The sequence below is a fragment of the Somniosus microcephalus genome, chromosome 19 (assembly GCF_052327205.1).
Source record: "Somniosus microcephalus isolate GS21.2 chromosome 19, FLI_Smic_1.0, whole genome shotgun sequence".
Lineage (NCBI taxonomy): Eukaryota > Metazoa > Chordata > Chondrichthyes > Squaliformes > Somniosidae > Somniosus > Somniosus microcephalus.
The window spans coordinates 42,684,407-42,710,904 of NC_141005.1; the positions used below are offsets into that span (position 1 = coordinate 42,684,407).

At 46.6% G+C, this 26,498-nt stretch overlaps 1 protein-coding gene across 1 annotated transcript in view; it reads right to left on the bottom strand.

The window, feature by feature from the left end:
- LOC147104387 (transmembrane protein 132C-like) overlaps positions 1–26,498 on the bottom strand; it is a 1,245,027-nt gene that overhangs the window by 426,462 nt on the left and 792,067 nt on the right. The window contains exon 4 of the mRNA XM_085961692.1: positions 24,918–25,110. Coding sequence (XP_085817818.1) covers positions 24,918–25,110 — 193 coding nt within the window. The remainder of the gene's footprint in view (positions 1–24,917; positions 25,111–26,498) is intronic.

Genomic DNA, 26,498 nt, shown 5'->3' on the forward strand with positions numbered 1-26,498 from the left:
TTCTAGTAGGCTTGAGTCCAACAGTTTCCTCTGGATTGACATTTCCTTCAAACCACAAAGAGTCACTTAATGCGTTGTCGAGAAAACCGCCAAAGTCACATGTTTTGGTCAGTTTCCTCAGTACTGCAATAAACTGAGAAACATTTTCATCATCCGTTTGCCTCCTCTGGTTAAACCTGAACCGTTCCGCAATAACAAGTGGCTTCAGGCTCAGACGTTCCTTGGCCACTTGGACCAACTCTTCAGACGCAGTGGGGTCGATTTTCATTGACCCGTGGAGTCGGGATTGGAGGCGTGCAGGGGGTTAAAGTCCTGAATTCAGGGGTCCCGACACCATCCCACCTCCATGTAAGTTTCAAAGGAGGCGGGTACCCGCCCTGCACTGGGACCTGCCTACCCGAGGGGCGAAGGGATTAGTGCCAATTAACTGCCTGTTAACAGGTAGTTAACAGGCAGTTTTTAGCCTAATCCCTATTTTAAAGCTTGAACTGTGGGATTCCCAACGGCTCCAAACCACGCCAAGTTAGAGGAGTCGGGCCGCTGGGTTGAAGGACTTGGAGGGGTCGAGATGTTGGTGTTCAGGTGAGTGATGGGTGCATGAGTGCAAATGTAAGTGTGTTTGGTGTGTCTAAAGTGTGTAAAGAAGTTTAAATTACCTGTACTTACCTTTTCAGCCTTCCTTCCTCTAGGTTTCGGGAGTCCATCATCTAACCGGCACAGAAAGCAGAATGGCTGCGATCTGTCAAAAGTGACAGCCTGCAGCTTTCTGTGCAGGAGCGATTTCCAACTGAGTCTGTGGAGAAGGACTCAGGTTAGAAGTCAGACTGTCAGTTTTTGACAGCTTCAAACAGCTGTGAAACACTGATATTTCATCTGTCAAAATGTCTTGACAGATGAAATTTCAGTCTGTGATGTCACTTGTTGCCGGGTGGCCCTTAATTGGCCTGCTGAGCCCGCTGGGCGGGCTCAACAAGATCAATCAAGTTAAAATCGCGTGGATTGGCCGCATCTCGATGGAGGCGGGACTACAACCCCGAAAGTTGTAGTCCCGCCTCCTTCTCAACTTCTGAATGAAAATCACCCCCATTGTCTTTAGGATGGGCAGGAGCAATCAGATTCTGAATCAATGTGTATGTTGCAGGCCCGCGGATAATAAGCAAAACCGCTCTCTTCTTGGCATTTATTGCAAGTACATTGGGGGCTGGTCAGGAGGCCGGGGATGGCAGAGGGGGCAGGTGCTGGCAGGCAGCCAGCAACAAAAATGGCCGCCCGGCACCTCACCTTTAATTAGCGCTGCCCTGGCTCCAGGTAGGCCCCCCACTAACCCAGTCGGACATAGCGTCCGGTGGTAAGTCAGGGGGCGCTACCAAAGATCGTGGCCGGGGCGCGAGCAGGGCACTGCGCATGGCGATGATGTCATCGCTGGCGGTGCAGGGCCGTGGGGCGCTAACGGTTACCGTCGCCCCTAACCGCCTGCTGAATTTCGCGGGAGGCGTTGGCGGCGCCGCACTTGGACGCTAGTTGCTTCGAGAGGGCGCTAACAGGAGGCGCAAAGCAACCAGATTTGTAGGCCTTATTTCTGCATACTCACTCCAGCTTAAACCTACTCGATATTCTCTGATTTTTCCAACTAATAGTGACCTGATTAAAAATTAATTCAGTGACAAGGTTGAGCAATACCTAAGTAACAAAGATGTCCAATGTTCAATCATTTTAACAATACGCTGATGGTTATCCTCATTGCTACTGTTATGTCCGAATAAGCACTCAAATTGGTGTGGTAATTACTCACTGCTTTTACTTCCAGACCCCTTAGAATATTGCATCACAGCATATCAAAGTAATACAAGAGAAGACATTGGAGTTTAATTGCTACAATGTGTTTACTACCATCAGGGAGACATCTAGTATTCAGTTAATAATATGCAAGTACCATACATGACTGGTGACCTTCAGAACTGCCCTGCATGTAGTCATCGCCTGCTGAAAACCCATCAAAATAGTTCTCTTGATATTCATAAAACAAGATTCAACATGTCTATGCTGAATCACGTCTATTGATGGCAACTCTCTGCCTGTGAAATGGCAAACAATTCCCTGCCCAATCCAGGAGCTAGTAAAGTAACCTACTGCATGGCATTTTGTCAAAAAGCTTTCTGCGAGTCCAAATTTACAATGTTGACAGGGCTACCGTCAACCTTGTGACCTCCTGAAAGAAACTCAGCCGGATTGAGGTTAATGTTTCGGGTGGGAACCTTCATCAGATACTGACTGCTGTGCATTTTCTATTCTTGTTCGAGATGAACCATTGGTGGTCGTGCCTTCTGTTGCCTAGGCCCTAAGCTCTGGAATTCCCTGCCTAAACTTCTCCTCTCTATCTCTCTTTCCTCCTTTAAGACACTCCTTAAAACCTACCTCTTCGACCACCTTTGGTCACCTGCCCTAATTTCTCCTTATGTGGCTCAGTGTCAAATTTTTTGTCTTATACAGGAAACTTTTTTTTATCCGGCACGGACAGGACCGACGTGGTGCCGGTTCATCAAAAATTCCGGATAACCGAACGCTATAGTAAAAGATACGGAGCTGAGAGCTCTGTATAAAGCAACAAACCCTGTTGCTTCAGAACAATGGCCACAAGTTGCAAGCATCTCTGTAGCTTAGCAACAGCTGCAGCCACACCCTTGCACAGCAACAAATGGAGGAAGGCAAGTAATAAAAGTTACCTGAACCTACTCCTGAATTTTGCCGGTTAACCGAGATTTCCGGTTATTTAGGTGCCAGTAAATCGAAAGTTTCCTGTAATACTCCTGTGAAGCGCCTTGGGACGTTTTACGATGTTAAAGGTGCTATATAAATGCAAGTTGTTGTTGTTATTGAACGGGATCCTACATTGAACAAATAAATTAATTTAAAGTTTCTGAATTATGCCAAGATGGGAAAAATCCGTACACCAATCAAAGCGCTTGCAAGAAACATAGCAGTTGGAATGTGACAGGAGAGACAAATCACACAGTATTTAGGGAAAATAAATTGGTCAATAAATACTGCAGGTGAAGACATTTGCAACCTCTGTGACAGCTAAAGCAAACACCGGCACCTTATCAGCAATTTTAAACATTCCCCTAGTCAAATCTAGCTCACACCTCTGCGAGGGAGCTATTATTGCCAGGTAACAACCAACTGTTTCACAAAAATTAATTTCACGCTAATTACAACACACAGCAGGCCTCGGTGCCAAGCATGTAAACATCTGTGGAAAGCCTATAATTGCCTGATTTATTCGGCTTCACTTGTCTGGATATCTGCAATTGCTTAAAATAATTGTATCATTAATTATTACACAAACTATCTCGATGTGTAAGTATTAGCTCTTTGAAACAAGGAGCTATGAATTATAAAAAATAGGATGGCACACGCCTTGGCGCCCCAACTAAGTGTTCACAGAGAGTGGGGATGTAGGTTGGTGCTCGTGGTCTCCAAAGATTGATTGGGTCGTATTTTCTGATGCCTACGGGTGTTTACGAGCTGTGTACACACCCATAGGGGCATCGGAAATGCCGGTTTCAGGCATGCGAAGCGCAAGTGCTGAAAACCTGCATTTCCGATGTCAGGAATCCTCTTGACAGATCGGACACCTGCCCTGGAGAAGGGCCTCTGCGGGGGGAGAGTTCCGCTTTCTGCAGAACCTCCGCCTGCTGAAAACACTTAAAAATCTTACGCCTGGTAAAAGCAGACGTAAGGCCTGCTTTTACCAGCATAAGAGTTTTAAAAAGTTTTTTTTTTTAATTTCACTCATTTATAATTTTAAAATACTTTAAAAAAGTCCGTTTATTTTTAGCCCCGTAAAAAACTTTTTTTTTTCAAAAAATTAAATTTTTGTTTAAAATATTTAATTTAATGTAATTTTAACTCATTTTAAAAACGTAATGGTTTTTTAAAAATGTATTTAATGTTTTGATGTCTTTTTTCAGTGATCCCCATTAATACTTTTAACAGGTCTATCTGTCAAAAGTATGAAGGGGGATCCCCTTCTCCCATTGGCTCGTCTGGCCCACGTGATCCCAGGGATGCTTGCGAATTGCCTGCACCCCTGGGATACGTGGGCCCTGCGCATTTCGACTGTGGAGAGGCCCAGCATCGGAAGTGTCCGGACCTTGGGAGCCCTCAGGTAAGGGCGTAGATTTTTTCCCGATTGGAGGCATCCGCACGCAGGAAGCCTCCAGTCGGAAATTACGGGCCATTGAGTTCCCTATATCAGCCGGGAATTGTAATTAGGTGCCAAGCAGCACCCGACCACTTCCACATAGAAACGGTGACAAGAATGGAAAGTAAGATGCCTCAACATGCACTGTCACCTGGATACAATCCACCTACCTACTTTCTCCGACAAAGAACTGTGAATGACAAGGGTAGAAATACAATACCTTAAGTGAAAGGTTAAAAAAATATATATTTTTACAACATAGGCACGCAATGATATACAGAACCGAAAACAGGTCACTGAGGTCCAAACAGCCAGACTCAGTTCAAAAATGACCACCACATACTCTCTCTCTTACACCCTCAATCCTTTCCTACAGCAAACAAACTATTTAGCTCCCTCTTGAATTTGCCTCCACTGTCTCCCTGGGAAGTCTGTTCTAAAGGTATGTTCTGTTGGCGTCCCGTATTTTGTGCTCATCGCTTGGTTCTGAATCAGGTATATTTACAACAGTAACAGCAAGAAGATCAAACAACGAGTGAAATGAGTGCGTGCTAAAGCCGGAGAAGCTGAGCCACATTTCAAGATGCGTCACTGCTTACACAATGCAGCGATCTGTAACTTAGAGCCAAGGCGAACAAGGCCTTAATCTTTCCAGATTTTCAACCCACAGAAAATTTACAAGATACCAAGTCACACCCACTTCACCTTTGTTTTGGCCCTCCCCCCCTTTTTTTCTCTCTCCCACATGGCAGCTGTCTCCCATTCTGCCAGCACATTTCACACCTAATCTAGAGCCGTCTTTTGTCTCCACTAGTCCCATCACCATCTCGTCTTGTTTTGAACACCTCTTAATGTCTCTTCACTTCTCTTTTGTTCACTCCCAGCCCCCAAACTGGCCTTTTAATTTGTTTCATTTCCTGTGCTTTTTCAGTCTTGACGAAGGGTTTTGACCTGAAACGTTGACTCTATTTCTCTCTCCATGGATGTTGCCTGGCCTGCTGAGCTTTTCCAGCATTTTCTGTTGTTATCATGGTAAATAATCCCTGGGTTCAAGAATCAAATCTTTTTTTAATTATTAGACTTTAATCGGATAGTCTTCATGTACGAGCCTACATATTGGGGTCAATTTTAACGGTTGGGCTGCCGACCAGGCGAAGAGACTGGAGCCATTTTGAGGCCTGGGCCATAATTACATAGAGCCGGAAAGCTGCAGGGAGCTAGACGCACATCTCGATATCAGGGTTTAGGCCACCCAGCTGGCAGCAAGCTAAGTTGACGGGGAATCACAATTGGGGGTTGGGGGGCAGATGAAGAAAGGGAGCCCGGAGCGGCGCTGTTCCAGATGATTTTTTTTGTGGGGACCGGTGACTGAACGTAGCACCCCCCAGTCTACATGGCTCAGCTCTATACTGGGCAGTGCTTATTTTGTGGGCTCCTGTTTCTCGTGGCCCCAAAAAATAATTTAAAACGTACTTTCTCTGGCTCTATCGACAGTGAAACTGGTTGGAGCGTGCACAGTGCGCAATTTTATCCTAAAATGGCAATCGGGGTCCTATGTACAGCGTAGGAGTCCCCGATTTGCATATTAAAAGGGGCCTCCCAGCTGAAACAGGTGACAGGCCCCTGTCAAAGTGGCGAGGAGTGACCATCGGCATTAATGGGGTGATAAGTCTACTGATCACATTTTGTGTGTTAGCGCCCTTTTAATATTGATTTTGGTAAGTTAGTATCGACTTAGTGAGTGTTGGCAGGTTAGTCAGTGGTGTGTTAGGCGGGTGGGAGGGGGGGGAATGTGGAGCAACAGCCAAGCATGATCCTGTCTCCTCACCCAACGGGCAGGATTTTCATTGGGCCATGGAGGCGGGATTGGAGCCGTGTGGGGGGTTAAAATCCCGAAATCGGGGGGGGGGCACGAATCCATGCCAGTTTCAAAGGAGGCGGGTACCCGACCCACGCTGGGACCCGCCTCCCCGAGGCGGGAAGGGGATTAGTGCCAATTAACTGCCTGTTAACAGGAGGCAGTTTTTAGCCTAATCCCTATTTTTATCCCTGAAGTGTGGGATTCCCGACGGCTCCAAACCACGCGAGGCGGGCCGTCGGGCTGAAGGGCTTGGAGGGGTCGAGATGTCCGGTGTTCAGGTGAGTGATGGGTGCATGAGTGCAGAGGTAAGTGTGTTTGGTGTGCTTAAAGTGTTTAAAGAAGTTTTGCTTACCTTTACAGCCTTCCTTCCTTCAGGTCTCGTGAGTCCCTCATCTCACCGGCACAGAAAGCAAAATGGCCGCGATCTGTCAAAAATTGCAGCATTCAGCTTTCTGTTCCGGAGAGATCTCTAAATCATCCTGAGAGGAAGGAATTAATTTGGAGTACAGACGGTCAGTGTTTGACAGCTTCAAACAGCTGTCAAACGCTGATATTGCATCTGTCAAAAGGTCTTGACAGATGAAATATCAATCTGTGACGTCACCTGTTGCCGGGTGGCCCTTAATTGGCCTGCTGAGCCCGCTGGGCGGGCTCAACAAGGTCAATCAAGTCAAAATCACACCTGAAAGTTGTAGTCCCACCTCCTCAATGAAAATCCAGCCCAATGTCTCTATGGGGCACTTTCCAGCAGTCATCCCTGGATAGTCCTCAAGAGTAGGAACACCACCTGATTATTCCACTCTCTAACGCTGGGTGGTTCAGCTAGTTGCAGTACCCCTACTGCTGTTCCTGCTCAGATCAGATTACTCAGTACAGGCCAGTGACTGAGCTTAGCACCTCCCAGTCTATGCGGCTCAGTTCTACACTGGGCAGTGCCTTTACCACTGAGCTACTGGGTAGCTCTTGTTGAGATTTTAATGCTTGACATGCAAAATCTGCGTCAATGCTTTGAGAGATGCCATCTGGGAGGAGCAGCAGAATTTAGAAATCGAATCATTTTTTCTGCACACTTTTCTGCTATTTCAGTCTAGATAGAATAGGTTGTGAGTACTAAGCCACAATGACCAAATGATCTCAGAATCACAACAGATTAAGGCCATTAGGCCCATCACACCTCTGCTTAGTGCTGGCTCTTCAACTGGAACTATCAATTCCAACCCCATTCCCTGCTCCTTCCTTGTACCCTTTTGTAGCGTCATTAAGTTTGATCCCCAATCTGAAGTGGGTAAGCCGATCTGAGCCAAGGTAGCAATTAGAACATAAGAAATAGGAGCAGGAGCCGGCCATTCGGCCCCTCGAGCCTGCTCTGCCATTCAATAAGATCATGGCTGATCTTCAAACTCATCTCCACTTTCCCCGCACTATCCCCATATCCCTTGATTCCTCTGCATTCAAAACATCTATCTCAGCCTTGAATATACTCGAACGACTGAGTATCCACAGCACTTTGGGGAAGACAACTCCAAAGATTCACAACCCTCTGAGTGAAGACATTCATCCTCATCTCAGTCTTAAAAGGTTGGCCCCTTATCCTGAGACTATGGGGGTGATTTTCTCAATGGGGAGCTTTTCGAGGCGAGACCCCCGACTTGTCGGGTTTCAGTCCCGCCTCCAACAACTTCTGGCCAACCCACACTATTTTTCCTCGATTGATCTTGTTAAGCCCACCCAGCGGGCTTAGCAGGCCAATTAAAGGAAAGCTGGTTGCAGAGAACGTCGACGTATAACGTTTCATCTGTCAAAAAATTTTGACAGATGAATTGTCATCGTTTGACAGCTCTGTGAAGCTGTCAAACACTGACATTCTCTGTAGTTTGATGAGGTCTTGAATTCAAGACTCATCCAACCTCTTTCTTTTGCAGAAATGAGATGGTTCTTGCATTGGAGAATGCAACCGCCATTTGTCATCTCTACCGCGGAGGTGCGAGACTCTCCGCATACAAACCGACTGAAGCCTGCAGGAAGAAACAAAGGTAAGTACACTTTTTCTATCACTTTGCACTTACCTCAGGAACTCACCTCTCCACACTTGCACCCATCACTCACCTCCACAGCGCACTTTTGCACCCCTCCGACCCCCGCAGACCCCCTACCCTCGCCTCGGTGACCCTGGCGGGTTTCGGAGCCTTCGGGAAGCCTGCACTTGAGGGCAAAAAGGGGATAATCCTATTTTCTGCCTGTTAACAGGCAGTTAAGTGGATGTAATCTCTTCCCGCTTCCAAGGAGACGGGACCTGGCGTGGGACAGCTACCCGCCTCCTGGCAAGATAGCATGGAGGCGGGTTGGGGGTGGATTGGGCACCCGCCTCCAAATTCTGTCATTTTCCCGGCAGTCTTGCCTCCAAACCTGCCTCCCCAGGGCTGGCAAGATCGTGCCCTTAACCTCCTAGTTCTAGACTCTCCAGCCAGGGGAAACAATCTCTCAGCATTTATCCTGTCAATCCCCCTCAGATGTTTCAATGAGATCACCTCTCATTCTTCTAAACTCCAGAGAGTATAGGCTCAATCTACTCAATCTCTCCTCGTAGGATAACCCTCTCATCCCAGGAATCAATCTAGTGAACCTTCGTTGCACCGCCTCTAAGGCAAGTATATCCTTCCTTAAATAAGGAGATCAAAACTGTGCACAGTACTCCAGGTGTGGTCTCACCAGAACCCTGTACAATTGTAGCAAGACTTCCTTACTCTTGTACTCCAGCCCTCTAGCAATAAAGGCCAACTTGCCATTTGCCTTCCCAATTGCTTGCTCTACCTGCATGCTAACTCTCCGTGTTTCGTGTATTAGGAAACCTAAATCTCTCTGAACACCAACATTTAATCGTTTCTCATCATTTGAAAAATATTCTGTTTTTCTATACTTCCTACCAAAGTGAATAACCTCACATTTCCCCACTTTATACTCCATCTGCCACCTTATTGCCCACTCACTTAATCTGTCTATATCCTTTTGCAGGCTTTTTGCGTACTACAATTAGCCTTGGGCTAGGGAGATGGAAAATCAGCACAGGTTCGCTCGCCTCATCTTTATAAAGTGATCCCTACCAGAAGTATATGGACATCTTAGATAAAGACAGATATGAGCTTGGCTGTGATGTTCTCAGTTGTTGAGTGGTTTCCTGACACTCGTCCAGGCTGTATGGGTGAAGTATTAAACAGACTGGTGCCTGTAAAACCAAACCCAAATGTAAGTGGCACATTCAGGAGAGGAGAGGAGAAAAGGAAGCTTGTGGTACAAAGATTTTGCAAATTGACTGGTTTTATCTCAAATTTTTAGAATCTCTGATCGAAGGAGAACATTTTTCGGCAAACTACTTAGTGGGTTATGAGGGCTCAAATAAATGTAAAACATCAGGGTCCTTGTGTAGATAACTACTTAAGGTCAGTTTTAGACATTAAATGTGATAGATCTGTTCTCATACTGCCATGTTCCAGGGATGAGGGACTTCAGTTACGTGGATACATTGGAGAAGCTGGGGTTGTTCTCCTTAGAGCAGAGAAGGTTGAGAGGAGATTTGATAGAGGTGTTCAAAATCATGATGGGTCTAGACAGAGTAGATAGAGAGAAACTGTTCCCATTGGCGGAAGGGTCGAGAACCAGAGGACACTGATTTAAGGTGATTGGCAAAAGAGCCAAAGGCGACATGAGGAAAACTTTTTTTTTTTAACATTAGGATCTGGAAAGCACTGCCTGAAAGGGGGGTGGAGGCAGATTCAATCATGGCTTTCAAAAGGGAATTGGATAAGTACCTGAAGGAAAAAAAAATTCAGGGCTACGGGGAAAGGGCGGGGGAGTGGGACTAGCTAAAGTGCTCTTGCAGAGAGCCGGCACGGGCTCGACGGGTCGAATGGCCTCCTGTGTTGTAACCATTCTATGATTCTATGTTGAAAATGCTCATATGCCAGCTCACATCAGACTTGAATCTGGACAGGGAATGTCTGATTAAGAACCACAGCAGACTTTACATCTTAGGGTAAGTAATAAAGTTACGATAAGCATGCTTTTTTATACTCTTGACAGGGAATAGTGTGTATTTATTTTAAGATGCCAGCCTTGCGACTCTTGTTTTTTGAAGCCTTATATTAAAAGCTGACTACCTCTCAACATTGAGATGTACAAGAATGCCAACAACCTCAACAGCTGCAGAACATCTGCCCACAACAGAAATGCTCCAATCTAATAATCTTGAAATTTAATATTTAGCTGTAGTTAGGCCGTTAATTAAAGGTTACATTTTGAGGACCTGGTGAGATGCAAAACTTTCAACAAAAAAATGATTTTAAAAAAAATCTGCAATGATTAACGAGTTACTATTAATGAAGAGCGACCTCTAAGGGCCAATTTTCCTCCTCATAACATAATGGAAGTGCTCAGTTCCCGGGTGCTAGAGAGAGGAAAGGGGGCTGGAGGCCTACTCATCAGGTCTCTGCTCCCACTACGTTGCCCTGGGATTTCAAAGGCTTTTCTCAGTGGACAGACCTGGACCAGGTGTTGCTGGGGAAATCAGTCAGGCAAGGGGATTTCTGGCCCGCCCACATCAAATTTCTCTGTTTGTCCACCGGGTGCCCAAAGGCAGAGCACCCCAAAAAGCTGGCACTAGGCCTCAGGCCAGGACCCTCCTCAAATCAGAAGGTCTGACGAGGGCCTGGGAACAAACAGAGGAGGAGCACCACAGAAGGCAAGTTACTATCCCACTTCCCCAAGCAAGATCTTCAGGCCTTGGTTGTTTCCTTCCAACAGCAAGGGCCTGCCCGGGGACAGACCTATGCCATGGGTGCCACCCTCAGGGGCACTGCACCTGTCTAGCCCCTCAGCATGGGGAGAGGTAAGAGGAAAATCAGCCCTCTAAGTCTTTAATTGTGACACAACAGCACTATGAAATGATCTGAATAATAAACAGGTCTATTATGAGAATTTGATTATTTTGTTTTTCGTGAAGAAGTTCTTTTTTGTAAAGAACAGACACAATCAGATTTTAGCCCCATTTCAGTGGTTGCTGCCCACAAATATAAACAAACGCACCTGGGTAGATTAAAATTTCACTTGCGGAATGCTTCAAAGTCACATCTATTGCCATTCAATGACACATTTGCTCAGGCTGTAAACTTGACTTTTGCTTTAGGATCAGAGTGGGACTGACAGCAATGACATTTACAGCTTTGTTGCTTCCCTCCTATTACACACTTGTATACAAACTACTTCACACATTTGAAAGGTCAAGAGTTAAACTCTGCAGATTTTATTTCTGCCACTGTTAAGATTAATCAACACTTGTTCCCAGCAAGGGACCAGCAGCCATCAGCAAAACTGGTATTAGGTGGCCATTTTGTATCACAAAAAAATATATATTTTTTTAAACCCAGAAATAATTTATCTGATCGGTTTGGATGTCCCTCCTGCTGCTTTCTATGGGTCGGTGGTTCATTTCTGGCCTAAACATGTGACTATTTTAATCTGTTCGGCGAACTAAATGACAACTAGTCATACCAAATACAGCAAGAACAGCTCAGAGAGGAAATTCAAACTCTCATGTTTACCGTGAGCGTTTTCTACCTATAATTACATTAATGAAATCCCAACTGTCCAGCATCTGGCCCTCCATTCACCATGACATTTCTGCTGCTACCGATCTGCTCAACCGCACCCTCACCACTATCTTTGATGCCCTAGTCCCTACTAAAACAATTACCCTCTCTCTTCCTTGCTGTTTCCCCTGGTACTGCTCTCATCTTTCATCCCTTAAGTCCAAGGGATGCAGACTTGAACGGATATGGCAGACAACTGGTTTAGCCATTCACCGCCAGATCTGGCTGGACCACATAAAGCATTATCAGGCCCTGCTCTCGTCTGCCAAAACTGCTCACTGTTCCAGAATCATTCTGGAATGCAAAGATAAACCCCGGCTCCTATTCTCTACTGCTCACCGTCTTCTTAAGCCCCTCTCCCCCGTCTCCTCCACCATCACCTCCGATAACAAGTGTGAGGAGCTCATGGATTTCTTTGTCTTTAAGATCGAGACCATCCATTCAGCTGCCTCTGCCACTTCCCTTACTTCCCCTAGCCCACCGGGCCAAACTTCCGCTAAGGTTCCCCCCCTGCCTTTAGTTTCTCTCCGATCTCCCCTCATGACCTCTCCGTGCTCATCTTGTCCATGAGACCCACCTCCTGATCCCTCAACCCTATTCCCACCAAACTGCTGACCACCCAACTTCCTTTTCTGGCTCCCATGTTAGCTGATATTGTTAATGGTTCTCCCTCCTCAGGTACTGTCCCCCTCTCCCTCAAATCTGCCGTCATCTCCCCTCTCCTCAAAAAAAACCCTTGCTCCCTCTGTCCTTTCAAACTACGGCCCCATCTCCAACCTCCCTTTCCTCTCCAAAGTCCTTGAATGTGTTTATGCCTCCCAAATCCGTGCCCATCTTTCCCGCAATTCCATATTTGAATCCCTCTAATCAGGTTTCCGCCCCGCCACAGTACTGAAACGGCTCTCAGCAAAGTCACAAATGACATCCTTAGTGACTGTGACAAAGGTAAACTATCATTCCTCGTCCTTCTTCACTTGTCTGCAGCCTCTGACACGGTTGACCACTCCATCCTTCCCCAATGCCTCTTCGCCGTCGTCCAGCTGTGTGGGACTGCACTCATCTGGTTCCATTCTTATCTATCTAATCGTAGCCAGAGAATCACCTGCAATGGATTCTCTTCCCGCTCCCACATTGTTACCTCTGGTGTTCCCCAAGGATCTATCCTATTTCCCATCTATACGTTGCCCCTTGGTGACATCATCCGAAAACACAGCAACAGTTTCCACATGTACGCTGACGACACCCAGTTCTACCTCACTACCACGTCTCTCGACCCCTCCACTGTCTCTAAATTGTCAGACTGCTTGTCCGACATCCAGTAGTGGATGAGTAGACATTTTCTCCAATGAAATATTGGGAAGACCGAAGCCATTGTTTTCGGTCCCCGCCACAAACTCCGTTCCCTAGCCACTGACTCCATCCCTCTCCCTAACAACTCTGACGAAGAGTCATTGACCGGAAATGCTCAGCAGGTCAGGCAGCATCTGTGGCGAGAGAGACAGAGTTAACGTTTCAGGTAGATGCTGCCTGACCTGCTGAGTATTTGCAGCATTTTCTGTTTTTATTTCAGAATTCCAGCATCCGCAGTATTTTGCTTTTGTAAACATATGACAGCGTTTATCATCCAGCTATGAGACCCTGCATCCCCATAGAGGAGCACTCAGATCCCACCCACACACAAAGCACCATCTTGGACTCTCACTGACCAGCTCTTTGGATGTCAGCTCTCAAAATCAGCCTTCCCTTGACCCAGCTGAGGGGCTTTTAGGCTGCCAGCTCCACTCCCCAACACTGTGCAGCATGTTGTCCCAAAACCCTCATTGAGGAGCACGGCGGCCACAGACCCCCTCCCAACAAAGCACTATCTGGGGCCTCCACACCCACCCCCAAAACCCGCCATTTGAATGTAGATATTTCTATTCTCATTACAGAGAATTCTGACCTTAAGACCCCACCCCCGACACTGAGCAGCATGTTAACTGTACACAACCTACAAGGCGAAGCATTCTGGCCATAGACTTCACCCCTCCCTCCCCCACTGACCCACTCTTCTCCTTCCTCCTCTTCTCTCTAGCTCGCTCAACCATTCCCCTTCTGTCTTCGATCCCCATGATCCTCGTTCCATCCCCAACCCCCACCTATCCTCCTTTCCCAGTCCGCCTTCTCCATCTCCCCTCTTCTCTGCCCTTACCCTCTCCCCCAGCACCCCTTCCCCCCTTCTACATCCTTCCATCTGCCTCCTCCCTCTTTTCTCCACCTTGGTCCTGTTATCCCACCCCTCCTCTAACCCTGCCTGACCTGATTAATGTCCTTGGTCTCAACTCCCACTGTGCAATGCTACAGGAGATTGACTACTTAATCTTTAATTTCATTAACGTGTGATATTAATGTCATATAACAGAAAGGTCAGACTTCGCTCAAGACTTCATGAAAGTGGTCCTTTTATACACACTTAAGTACTTGTTTCCAGTATTTTATGGGATGGGGATTCAAAGAGGGAACAACCAAAGGATTAATATCAAGGATTTGTAACTTGTGGTGCGTAGGAGTCTGCTTCTGGTCTTTTTAATGTCTGTGAATTTAATTGAAGTTCCTTTTTGTAGGGTAGAATCCACCATTTCGAGAGGACATAGCTTCAATGAGTTCATCAACAGCAACAGAAAGAAAGACAGACTTGCATTTATATAGCGCCTTTCACAACCTCAGGACGTCCCAATGCTTTTTACAGCCAATTAATACCTTTGACGTGTAATCTATTGTAATGTGAATGGCTAACACAGAAATGAACAGTGACTCACACAGACCTGTACGCTTAACTCAAAGAGTTGAACATGAAGACACACCTGGACTTGACCCCACCCGGACACCGACCCACACAGACCCGAACAATGACCCACGCAGACCCGGACAGACCTGGACACTGGCCCACACACTGACCCTGACAATGACCCGGACACTGACCCACACACAGACCTGGACAGACCTGGACACTGGCCCACACACTGACCCTGACAATGACCCGGACACTGACCCACACAGACCTACACAGATATTTTCTTGAAACATTTAGTATGAAGGTAGTGTGGTTTTCCTTCCAGTTAATGTTTCACTTGATCAAGGCCAATAATGAAAAGCAAGGGTCATTTTCTCTAAATTCTTTATTGATTACAGACATAATCTGTCTATTTAGTTAATTCAAGAGAATGAGACGATGGATGAGTCCTTGACCAAACATTAAATTGTTATTCAAGGACCTGCGTTAAGATTTTACTCTTGTTTAAAATCCATCTGTTCTTTTTCCTGTAGGCAGGCACTCAAACACTAATGAAACGATGCTCAGAACAACAGTATCCTTGCTGAGCAAACCCTGCACGAGCCACCCCAGGTCCTACCCCATCTCTGCCCACGGACATACTCCTGTTGTTACATTCCTCATTACATGTCCGTTTTTAGATTTGCAGACAGAGCTTTCAATCACAGAGAATGGCTGCACAAAGTTCTCAATGCATCAGCTGCCAGAACATTCGATCTTTCCACATGAGCATTTCGCCAGAGTCCCGACCTCCTCCAGGCATCTGCAACCAGTTGAAAAGTAGCAACATCTGCAGCACGAGTGAATTTGCACTTTCAATGAAAAAAATCAAATACTCCAACTTGGCATTATAAAATGTAATTTAGAAGGCACGGGCAAAATTTGCACTAAAACTCTCTTTAAATGTCACTAACTGATGTCACTGTTTTGATTTGCGTTTCACTTGGCTATAAATTATTGCTGTTTTTTAAAAAATCATTAATTTTTGATTTAATGTACCGCAAAGCAGGGTCAAATATAAACAGGAAAAATTGTGTATTTGAATGTATTTGGTTTGTGGGGACTGTAGTTGGCCTGTTGTTGACTGCATTGCTTGGTTAGCAAATGAGGACCTGCCGCTTGCAGCAGATGACAACTAACACGTATTGAGCAATAAGGCCAAATCTAATATATTTGAACTTCACATTTAGCTGGAGCTTTACCCTAAAAAAAAAACAGGTAGGTTTGGAGTGTGGGGGCAGTTAAAGTATTAAAAATGGGATTCTTGACCTGATCCCGCCGCCAACCTGTCCACTTCCAGTTTTGCCGGTGGCGGGAGAGGCGACCAGCCCGCTCCCAGGGGGCGTTACCTCAATTTAAATATTTACTGAGGTTGGGAGCCTCTTTTTTCCCCTCCATTTTGTGTTTAACTGCCTGTGGGCGGGGTTCACACAATTCGTGAAACTAAGCAGTTAAACCGAGGCGTGGACTGCTGCATCCAGGAGGTAAGTGGCTTTATACCTACCTCCTGGATCCAGGGTCCCTGCCTAACCCACCCCCCGCGATCAGAGACCCCACCACGAGGCTTCCGATCACTTTCCCAGGCCTCCCCCCTCCCCAACGATGATGAGGCCGGCCCCAATTCTCTCACACCTGCCCCCACCCTGACCCCTGCCAATCCTCTCCTCCCCAACCCCCCGATCCCCAACCCCTGCCGATCTTCTACCCCCTCCCAATTCCCGACACCTGTCGATCCACTCCCCTGCCCCTCCCGATCCCCGACCCCTGCCGATCCTCTCCCCTGCCCCTCCCGATCCCTGCTGATCCTCTCCCTGCCCCTTCCGATCCCCGACCCCTCCCGATTCTCTCCCCCACCCCCTCCCGATCCTCGACCCGGGCCGATTGCTGACCCCCCTCCCGCGATCCCTCCCACGGACCAGCCCCTCGCTTCTGAGGCCCACCCACCAGAAGCCAGCCAGCCTTGCAACCTGGCTGGCTGCAGGCGGGAATCCAAGGCCTCACATTCAAATCAGGTCCTGCCGCTCTCTCGGGTTTCCCGCCCACCTCAGAGGCCCTCTGCCCCCAACCCGCCTCCCGCGAGAAAATTCCGGCCAAAGAGTTGGTTGGGAAAATCAGAAGCATCCCAAGCACGAGCTGTGCCACCTTATGTAGGATATGGTTTGAAGAGAAGGCAATGGGTCTCACAAAGATCACAAAGTACAAGTAAGGATGGCTGTTTGGCCCATCTTGCACATTCTTCCATAGAAACCTAGAGAACCAAAACCTGCATCATGAATATATTCAGGTTTTGCTTACACTATACTACTCAGCAGACCTTTCCATGTATAATTACTCAATGCATGACAAGGTATTTGCCTTTTACTAGTTTGTAAATATGTCCCTTTGTCTTATGATTTAATTTGAAATTGTGCTCTGAATTAACCTTTCCTCTTCCACCTAGCATCTTGTACATAAGGTCCTCTCTCATTTGCTCCTTTCAAGACTGAAAATTCAGAGCTTTCTAACTTTTCCTCATAATGCAGCTACTGATATGAGGGATCAGTCTTGTGGCCCTTCACAGCACTGCTTCCACAGCTTTTCTTCCCCCAGGGCCATCAGGCTCCACCCTGCTTTGCCAGCTTCCCCCCTTTCAATTTCAGACCTAAATTGCGTCGCACCAAATTAGCTATTCAATCTTTTCTTCTTTCTTTTATGCTTCTTCCCATTGTTCGACACCATCCAGGACAAAGCTTGATCAGCACTCCATCCACCAGCTTAAATTTTTCACTCCCTCCACCACTGTGGCTGTTGTGTGTACTATCTACAGGATGCAAGTGGCTAAGGCCTCTTCGGCCGCACCTCCTGATCCTACAACCTCCGCCACTTAGAAGGACAAGGGCAGTCGGTGCATGGGAACACCATCACCTCCAAATCACACACCTGCCGACTTGGACATATGTCACCGTTCCTTCATTGTGGCTGGGTCAAAACCTTGGAACTCCCTCCCTAACAGAATTGTACCTTCACCACACGGACTGCAGCAGTTTAAGAAGGCGGTCCACCACCACCTTCTCAAGGGCAGATAGGGATGGGTAATAAATGCTGGCCTTATTCCGAGAATGAATGAATAAAGAATACATGAAAAAAATCTTACTCCCAGATCTCTTTCAGCCTTTCTCTAGCCAGTTCAAAACCATTTATTAATTATGTCCCCAGGTTTTTTCCTTATATTGTGCAACACCTTGCCTTTTTCTCTATAGAATTTCATCTGTTGTAACACCCCTGCACACAAATTTTGTCCAGCACCCTCTGTCGTTCCTTAGTTTCATCAGACTCAATTGCCCTCTCCCCTAATTTAGTATCATCTGATAATTTTACCAACTCACGTTGTGTTTATGAATCCAGGTTGTTTATGTAGATTAGAAACAGTCTTCTTAGGCAGTCCCTCGGAACCGAAGATGACTTGCTTCCACATTAAAAATGAGTTCTCAGGTGACTGATGATTCCAATGTGGGACCTACAGTCTCTGTCACAGGTGGGGCAGACGGTGGTTGAAGGGGCGGGTGGGTGGAGTGCTTGGGTTGACGTGCGCCTCCTTGCGCTGCTTGCGCTCGGCTTCCGCTTGCTCTCGGCGAAGAGACTCGAGGTGTTCGGCGCCTTCCCGGATGCTTCTCCTCCACTTTGTGCGGTCTTGGGCCAGGGATTCCCAGATGTCAGTGGGGATGTTGCACTTTTTAAGGAGGCTTTGAGGGTGTCCTTGAAGCATTTTCTCTGCCCACCTGGGGCTCTCTTGCCATGCCGGAGCTCCGAGTAGAGCGCTTGGTTTGGGAGTCTCGTATCGGGCATGTGGACAATGTGACCAGTCCATCGGAGCTCATCGAGCGTACTCAAAGTTTCGATGCTGGGGATGTTGGCCTGAGCAAGAACACCGACGTTGGTGCGCCTATCCTGCCAATGGATTTGCAGGATCTTGCGTAGGCAGCGTTGGTGGTACCTCTCCAGTGCTTTGAGGTGCCTGCTGTACATGGTCCATATCTCTGAGGCATACAGCAGGGCGGGTATCACTGCTGCTCTGTAGACCATGAACTTAGTGCCGGGTTTGAGGTCCTGGTCTTCAAACACTCTCTTCCTCAGGCGACCGAAGGCTGCACTGGCACACTGAAGGCGGTGTTGGGCTCCCAAGGTATGGAAAGTGGTCCATGTTGTCCAAGGCCTTGTCGTGGATTTTGATAATCGGGGGGCAGTACTGTGTGGCGGGGGCAGGTTGGTAGAGGACCTTTGTCTTATGGATGTTTAGCGTAAGGCCCATGCTCTCGTATGCTTTGGTGAAGGTGTTGACGCTGGTTTGGAGTTCGACCTCCGAGTGAGCGCAGACGCAAGCATCGTTTGCATACTGTAATTCGACGACAGAGGATGAGATGACCTTGGGTCTGGACTGGAGCCAACGGAAGTTGAGCAGTTTCCCATTTGTTCTATAAATTAGCTCCACTCCAGCGGGGAACTTACTGAGGGTGAGATGGAGCATTGCAGCAAGGAAGATCGAGAAGAGCATTGGTGCGATGACACAGCCTTGCTTGACCCCGGTTCGTACGTGAATTGGGTCTGTGGTGGAACCATTGGTCAGGATCAAGGCTTGCATGTCGTTGTGAAGCAGGCGGAGGATGGTGACAAACTTTTGAGGGCAGCCGAATTTGAGGAGGACACTCCATATTCCCTCACAGTTGAGAGTCTCGCAGGCCTTTGTGAGATCAAAGAAGGCCATGTACAGCGGTTGGTGCTGTTCCCTGCATTTCTCTTGTAATTGACGTGCGGTGAAGATCATGTCCATTGTGCCCCTTAGTGGGCGGAATCCGCATTGCGACTCTGGGAGGAGCTCTTCGGCCACTGGGAGGAGGCGATTGAGGAGGATTCTTGCGATTTCTTTCCCTGTGGCAGACAGCAGGGAAACTCCTCTGTAATTACCGCAATCGGACTTGTCACCTTTCTTGAAGATGATCAGAATTACGGCATCTCTGCGATCCCCTGGCATGCTCTCCTCCTTCCAGATAAGAGAAATGAGTTCATGAATTCTCGCCAGTAGTGCTTCTCCGCCATGCTTTAGTGCCTCGGCAGGGATTCCATCTGCTCCAGAGGCCTTATTGTTCTTCAGTTGTCAGATGGCCTTTTCAACATCATGCCGGGCTGGGGTTGTGCTGAGATGGTGGCGGGTAGCATGCTGCGGGATGGAGTTGAGGACACTCGCGTCGAAGACAGAGTCGCGGTTAAGGTAGCAGCTCCATCACTAAACTGGGGCACTCAATTTTGTACCTTGGCCCAGCCTGACATTACAGCCCTAACTAATACCCATTGCTTTCAGCCAATTGCTTGTCAACCTCCAAGTTTTGCCTAAAATACCCACTGTTACATTTGTGTAGCAGCCTTCCATTTGGGACTTTATCAAAGGCCTTCTGGAAATCCTATTATGGAAACCCCAGGTAAAACTTTCCGACGTCCACTTGAAATGTCATGGATGTTAGTCCGGCATGATCTCCCCGTTGAAACGTTGTCGGCTGCCATTTACCTAAGTTATTTTCCTATCGATGATCATTAGGAGCCAACTTGAGGATTAAGTCCATTGTTTTGCCAGTTATTGATGTAAACCAATTGGTCTACAGTTACCTGGTATATTAATCAGTTAAAAGAAACTACATGTTAAAGAATGGATTCTTCAGAGAGAGTTACAAGGGTTTCTTGTACTCAAGGGAGTTGATGATGTCATCAGCTCTTGTCAGTGTAGCTTGGTATTTACGAGAATTAGCTGAAATACAAGATTGAATTCCTCCAGCAGTACTCAGCCGTGAGTGATTTTTCACCTGATTGAGTGGCTTTGGATCTGCTCCCGAACCAGTTTGCAGTGCCAGCTTTCTGTGGAATTAATGGAGGCAGTCCAGAATGCATGCAGAGCGTTCAAAATACGTAGCACCAGAATGGTTCAGGGAGGGAGCTGATACCTGAAATGGTGGTCTGCACAAACCTGCAAAATGATGCTAGCCAAGATATCAGTGTAGATTTTCTGGGATATGATTTTATTTTGCCACAAATAAATCAGAGGCAGGAAATCCATCAGTCCGGCACTCTCAGGTTCCCCTTTCAGAAGTGAAGCAGAGGAGAGTTTCTCATTAAAAGGCATCTTCCCCATCAAAAAGCCAACCAGGATGTGTGGGAGGAGGTGGCAGAAAGGCTCAATGTGGTATCGAACATTCAGGGGACCTGGGAGCGGATGAGAAAGCAGTTTGCCAGCCTCAGATAATCTGCCAAGGTAAGACAACCTCATATTTCCCTGTACAACACCGATGGGCAAAGTGTGCATGCCACAAAGAGTTTCCTTACAATCTGTCACACCTTGAAACCACATGCAAAACACTCAGACAACATGAGCCTCCACAAGCCACTGTCGGGTAAATTCACCAATCCCATGTTCCGAGCAGAGTGCCAAGCTCAGAGGGAGCGCAGGTTGGAGAATTAGAGCTACAGTGTTGTTGGCCTACCTCCAACCCGTGCTCCCTTCCAGCATACCTCCCCGCTGTGAGTGTGGAATCAGTGAACTTACTTTAAAGTATCTTAATGATTGATGTTTGAAGCATAAGGCAGCACATAACACGAGGGAGCAAACCTGCAGGAGAGAAGCTCCAGGAAACTTTCTGCCTTTGAATCCCTTTGAAGAGGCTACTATAAAAAACCTGATGATTGAGAGCGAACAGCGAGTGGGGGTGGGTGAAGGCCTTTCCCAAGTGCAGGACTGGGACCATCTAGTTCCTATTATCCTTTTTCTAGTCACTCACTCACTGACATATACTTAGAAACAAGACCATGACAGATAGTTTATTGTCATATCAGTACTATTTGAAGGGTTGTTTCCAGTTGTGTTCAAACATAAGTTCTTTTCCTGTCTCTATAGGAACCACCCTCATGAAAATTGGGAAATTTTGCTTTCAAGTAACTGCCCTTCATTTGCACTGAATTTGCACCTTCAGTGACGCTCTCTCACATTTTGTGCAAGAACATTTTAAGTTGGCAAAGAGGGTGGCAAAAGAATTGCACTCTGTGCTAATCAGGTGGCGATCTCATCAAGTAAAAGGAATAACTCATTAAATTTCCTGGTCTTTGCACATATGTTCCATGCTTGTAGGATGAATCCCACCATCTGGAAAATCAACACTGCTATTCTTCTTCTTTAAAGAGAAAAGTGGGGTGTAGTTTGCACAGATTGCATTCCACTTACCATTCTTTCCCCTTTAACTGCTTTATCTAGGAGTCTGTTTCACATATCCACAATCTCTCTAACACTTAAACTGACCAAAATGCTTCACATCATTAGTAAGTTCTGTAATATTAAAGTCATCTGCCGTATCACTACAAATCATGCAAACTATAGGGGAACCAGAATATCTCCCGGCCTAAGCGTGACCCTGAGCTTCCAGTCGCCTGTCACTTTAATTCTCCGTCCCACTCTGACCTCTCGGTCCTCGGCCTCTTACACTGTTCCAACGAAGCTCAACGTAAGCTCGAGGAACAGCACCTCATCTTTCGATTAGGTACTTTACAGCCTTCCGGACTCAACATTGAGTTCAACAATTTCAGACCATAACCACTCCTCCCATTTTTTTGGACGAGAGCTGTTGATGATTCTGCTGTTCCCATTTACACCTCTTCTAGACCTATCTTTGTTTCTTTACTTGTCCCATTACCATCTCATTTTCCTCCCACCATCATCCCTTTTGTCTTTTAATCTCTCCTGCGTTCCACCCTATCACAGACCTTCCCCTTTGTTCTTTCCTCCCCTCCCCCTTTTCCCTGCCTCTGCACTTGCTTAAAATCGGTTACATCTCGAACTTTTTCCAGTTCTGACAAAAGGTCACCGACCCGAAACGTTAACTCTGTTTCCCTCTCCACAGATGCTGCCTGACCTGCTGAGTGTTTAGATCCTGGATTCCTTTAGTCACTAATGCTGGACAGAACTTCTTCCACTTGTCAACACCTCTGCTCTCTACTGCCGAGTCAGCTTTCAGTCCAGTTAGCTTATTGTTAATTCCATGACCCTTCATACCTTATTCGTAAGCCTTACATGGAATGGTAACAAATGCTGTCTGAAAATCATTCTTTTGCCACTTTGGTTGGTTTCTCTTACATTGGCAGAACCGCCACAAAGGTTTGTATCAAAGAACAAGAAAGGGCTTTTCCTTTAGAAGACGTGCACATTGGAGCAGGGTTGTAATAGCATCAATTAGTAGGGAGAAAGATTTTTGCGGAGAAACATTTTACAGAGATAAGTCACTCCTGCGCACATTATATAATGATAACAAGGGGCCAGAATTTGTGGTGGGTATGATGGCATACTCTCAGAATACGCCGTCATAACGCCTTTGAAATGGACCGCAAGTTCGGGATTTCCACATGCACTTGTGCATGCGCTAAATCCCGGACTTGACAGATCATCTGCACTGACACCACACCGACATTGAAAACCTAATTGCTGGCAGAGTTAGGCTAATTTCCCATCAACTGCCCAGCAATTACGTACAAAATTTTACGGCTGGTGGAAACAGGCGCAGGGCCCGTTTCCACAGCGTAAGGGGTATTAAAAAATCTTCTTCTGATGCTTTATTACTGCATTGGATGCTTTTATTTCCCAATTTTATTTCCAGGAACGTTGTAGAACCTGAGTGTCTCATTTGGGACGGCACCCAGAGAAAATATGGAATAGCGCAAATTGACAGGCACACACACAGAATCCAAGTACTCAATAACACATTGGCCCAGAAATTCGGGTCTCCATGGGTGAGTACACATGGGGTACTCACCCGTAAGCCCAATGGAAGTGCTGGTTTCGTGCATGCACTGCGCATGCGTGGGAAACCGGCACTTCCGTTCCCCTGAAAGGGGTTCAGAGTTCGAACGCGTGCGCAGGAGAGGCAGCGCGTGCGCATCGAACTTATGTTTTTTTTGCAGGTTTTCCCGGGAGGGTAAGTCTCCAGGAGTTAGACTTTTAAAAAGCAGGTGCAAGGCCTGCTTTTTACAAGGTAAGTGGTGAATTAATTAAAATTAAAACATTTTTTCCACAGGTTTATTATTTTTAAATACTTTAAAGAAAGATAAGTTTATTTTTAGCCCCGTTAGAAAATGTAATTAATTTTTTCAAAAATTTAAATTATTGTTTAAAATAGTTATTTCATGTAATTTATAGTTTATTTTAAAAATGTGATTTTTTCTTTAAATTTATTTGAAGATTTAGTGATGTTTTGGGGCTTATAGTATTTATAGGTTTGACAGGTGTCAAACATATGAATGAAGCATTCCCTGCTACCATTGGCTCTCCATGGCCCACGTGATCCCAGGGGACGCATCGAACTAACTGCGCCCCTGGGATACGCAAGCACTGCGCGCCGGCAGTTGGAGGAGGCCCAGGATCGGAATCCCACGGGGGCCCACAGCTCAACAGCCGGCGCGGTAGGTAAGTGCAGGTCGGGGGCTTGCACCCGCGGGAAGCCCCCGACCCGAATTTCTGGGCCAATAATAATTAAATCTTCACTTCTTCATATTTTGATAAACAAATGCTCGCTCTTATCCCGATATCACTCTCGCGCCATCAATTTATCAGACAGGAGGCAAAATGCAAAACGAAAGCTCAAAAATGGGAATATCCTTGTTTTAATTGAAAGTAAAATCGGAGCTATGTGTATCCGACGTTTATTGCAACATTTATTCTCCAAATATAAATGCTTCAAAGATCAGTTCTCATTGAGAGGCCTTCTGCTTCCTGATTGGAGCACCAGGCCCACGTGATCTCAGGTACGCTTCCGCACACGCTGCGCCCCTGGGATTCGTGGGTCATTACGCTGCCCTCTATTACGCAGTGTCAGAGAGCAAGTTTGTAAAGGAGGGTCCCCATCAGGTAAGTGCGTATTCTATTTGGATGCCGGTGGCGTAATCCATAGTTATGCCGCCGACTGCAAAATCCAGGCCAAGGTTTGAGATATTTCCTACATTTAGTAATTCTTGCTCAAATGGAATCTGTTTTTCTTGATGCAAATGACTCGTTACAATTTTCTTGGCCAGTTTACCTGACAATTTTCACTAGCTAAACAAGCTAAACCCTTTATGGGACCTCCATATTCGAATCTAGACACAAGCGCAAGTTCAGTAAGACATCACGGTTTCATCAAAAAGAGTTAGAAAATGCATGAAAAACGTACAAATAACATACAATACTGTAGAGAATTCCTAACTGGAATGCTTGTATAAAGATCTGGGTATCACAAGATTTATGCTCAAAAATCATTAGCACATATGGCTGAACACTGTGTTATGCAAATCCCATGTTAATCACAATATTACAAGATTTCTAGCAAAGGCAAATAGTAACAATGCGAAGTCTCTTACCATGGCAAGAGGAACAATCTTTGTAATGTCCCTCTGACTGACATGCACCTCTGACACAGCTTTGTCCTGGTCTATCTGTGAGGTCTTCCCGGGATATTCCACCTGCCACATGATTCGGCGAGTCACTGACAGACTGCTGAAGTTATCCATTTCGAAGTCCATCTGCATGATTTCATAAGAAGGGCCATCAAATCTGGAAAGAAAATGGAATTATTAAGCATTTCTGAGGCGATTTCTGATTAAGCAGCCCCGCAACAATAGTTGTCTGATTACTGATTGACTTGGTACCTCAAAGAATTGACTTCCTTCAGTGTTTTCAGGAACATAACTAAAAGCAAAGATGCATTATTTTCTCTTCTTAGGGTTTAATTTGTTCTAATGCACAACAGTGCATTAAATTAGTTTGCTTTCTCCCTTTTAAGAGCACTCACAGGTTTACCCAGAGCATTATTGGAACATGAATACATTAGAAGTAATGCACAACTGAGCAGCCAATCAAATGCTTCAACAACACTCAAGAAGCTTGACACCATCCAAGACAAAGCAGCCCGCTTGATTGGCACCCCATCCACCACCTTACACATTCACTCCCTCCACCGCCGGCGCACTGTGGCTGCAGTGTGTACCATCTACAAGATGCACTGCAGCACCTTGAAAAAGTGCAACATCCCCACTGACACCTGGGAATCCCTGGCCCAAGACCGCACAAAGTGGAGGAGAAGCATCCGGGAAGGCGCCGAACACCTCGAGTCTTTTCACCGGGAGCAAGCGGAAGCCAAGCGCAAGGAGCGCACGTCAACCCAAGCACCCCACCCACCCACCCCTTCAACCACTGTCTGCCCCACCTATGACAGAGACTGTAGGTCCCACATTGGACTCATCAGTCACCTGAGAACTCATTTTTAATGTGGAAGCAAGTCATCCTCGGTTCCGAGGGACTGCCTAAGAAGAAGAAGCACTGCAGCAACTCGCCAAGGCTTCTTCGGCAGCACCTCCCAAACACGCGACCCCTTCCACCTAGAAGAACAAGGGCAGCAGGCGCATGGGAACACCACCACCTCCAAGTTCCCCTCCAAGTCACACACCATCCTGACTTAGAAATATATCGTCGATCCTTCATCGTCGCTGGATCAAAATCCTGGAACTCCCTCCCTAACAGCACTGTGGGAGTACCTGCACCACACGGACTGCAGCGGTTCAAGGCGGTGGCTCACCACCACCTTCTCAAGGGCAATTAGGGATGGGCAATAAATGCTGGCCTTGCCAGCGACGCCCACATCCCATAAACAGATTTTTTTTAATGCACAAACCCTTAATAGGCACGTAAATGTTGGAAATGAAGCTCATGGGGCAATCTGGGGGGTTGAGGAGTATGAATATTTGGCTACTTAAAGAGCATGGAAAGGAGGTCCTTGAGTGCCTGCTCCACTGATGAAGCCCTATAATTCATTGTGGACTATGAAGGAATGGCAAATTGTGCTCTATAGGTCAGGAGTGCAACCCAACGCTAAACAAAGGTTCAGCCAGTGCAGAAGAAAGTAGCAAAGCAGTCAGCTGCCGTGTCCATAACTTGCCTTACTT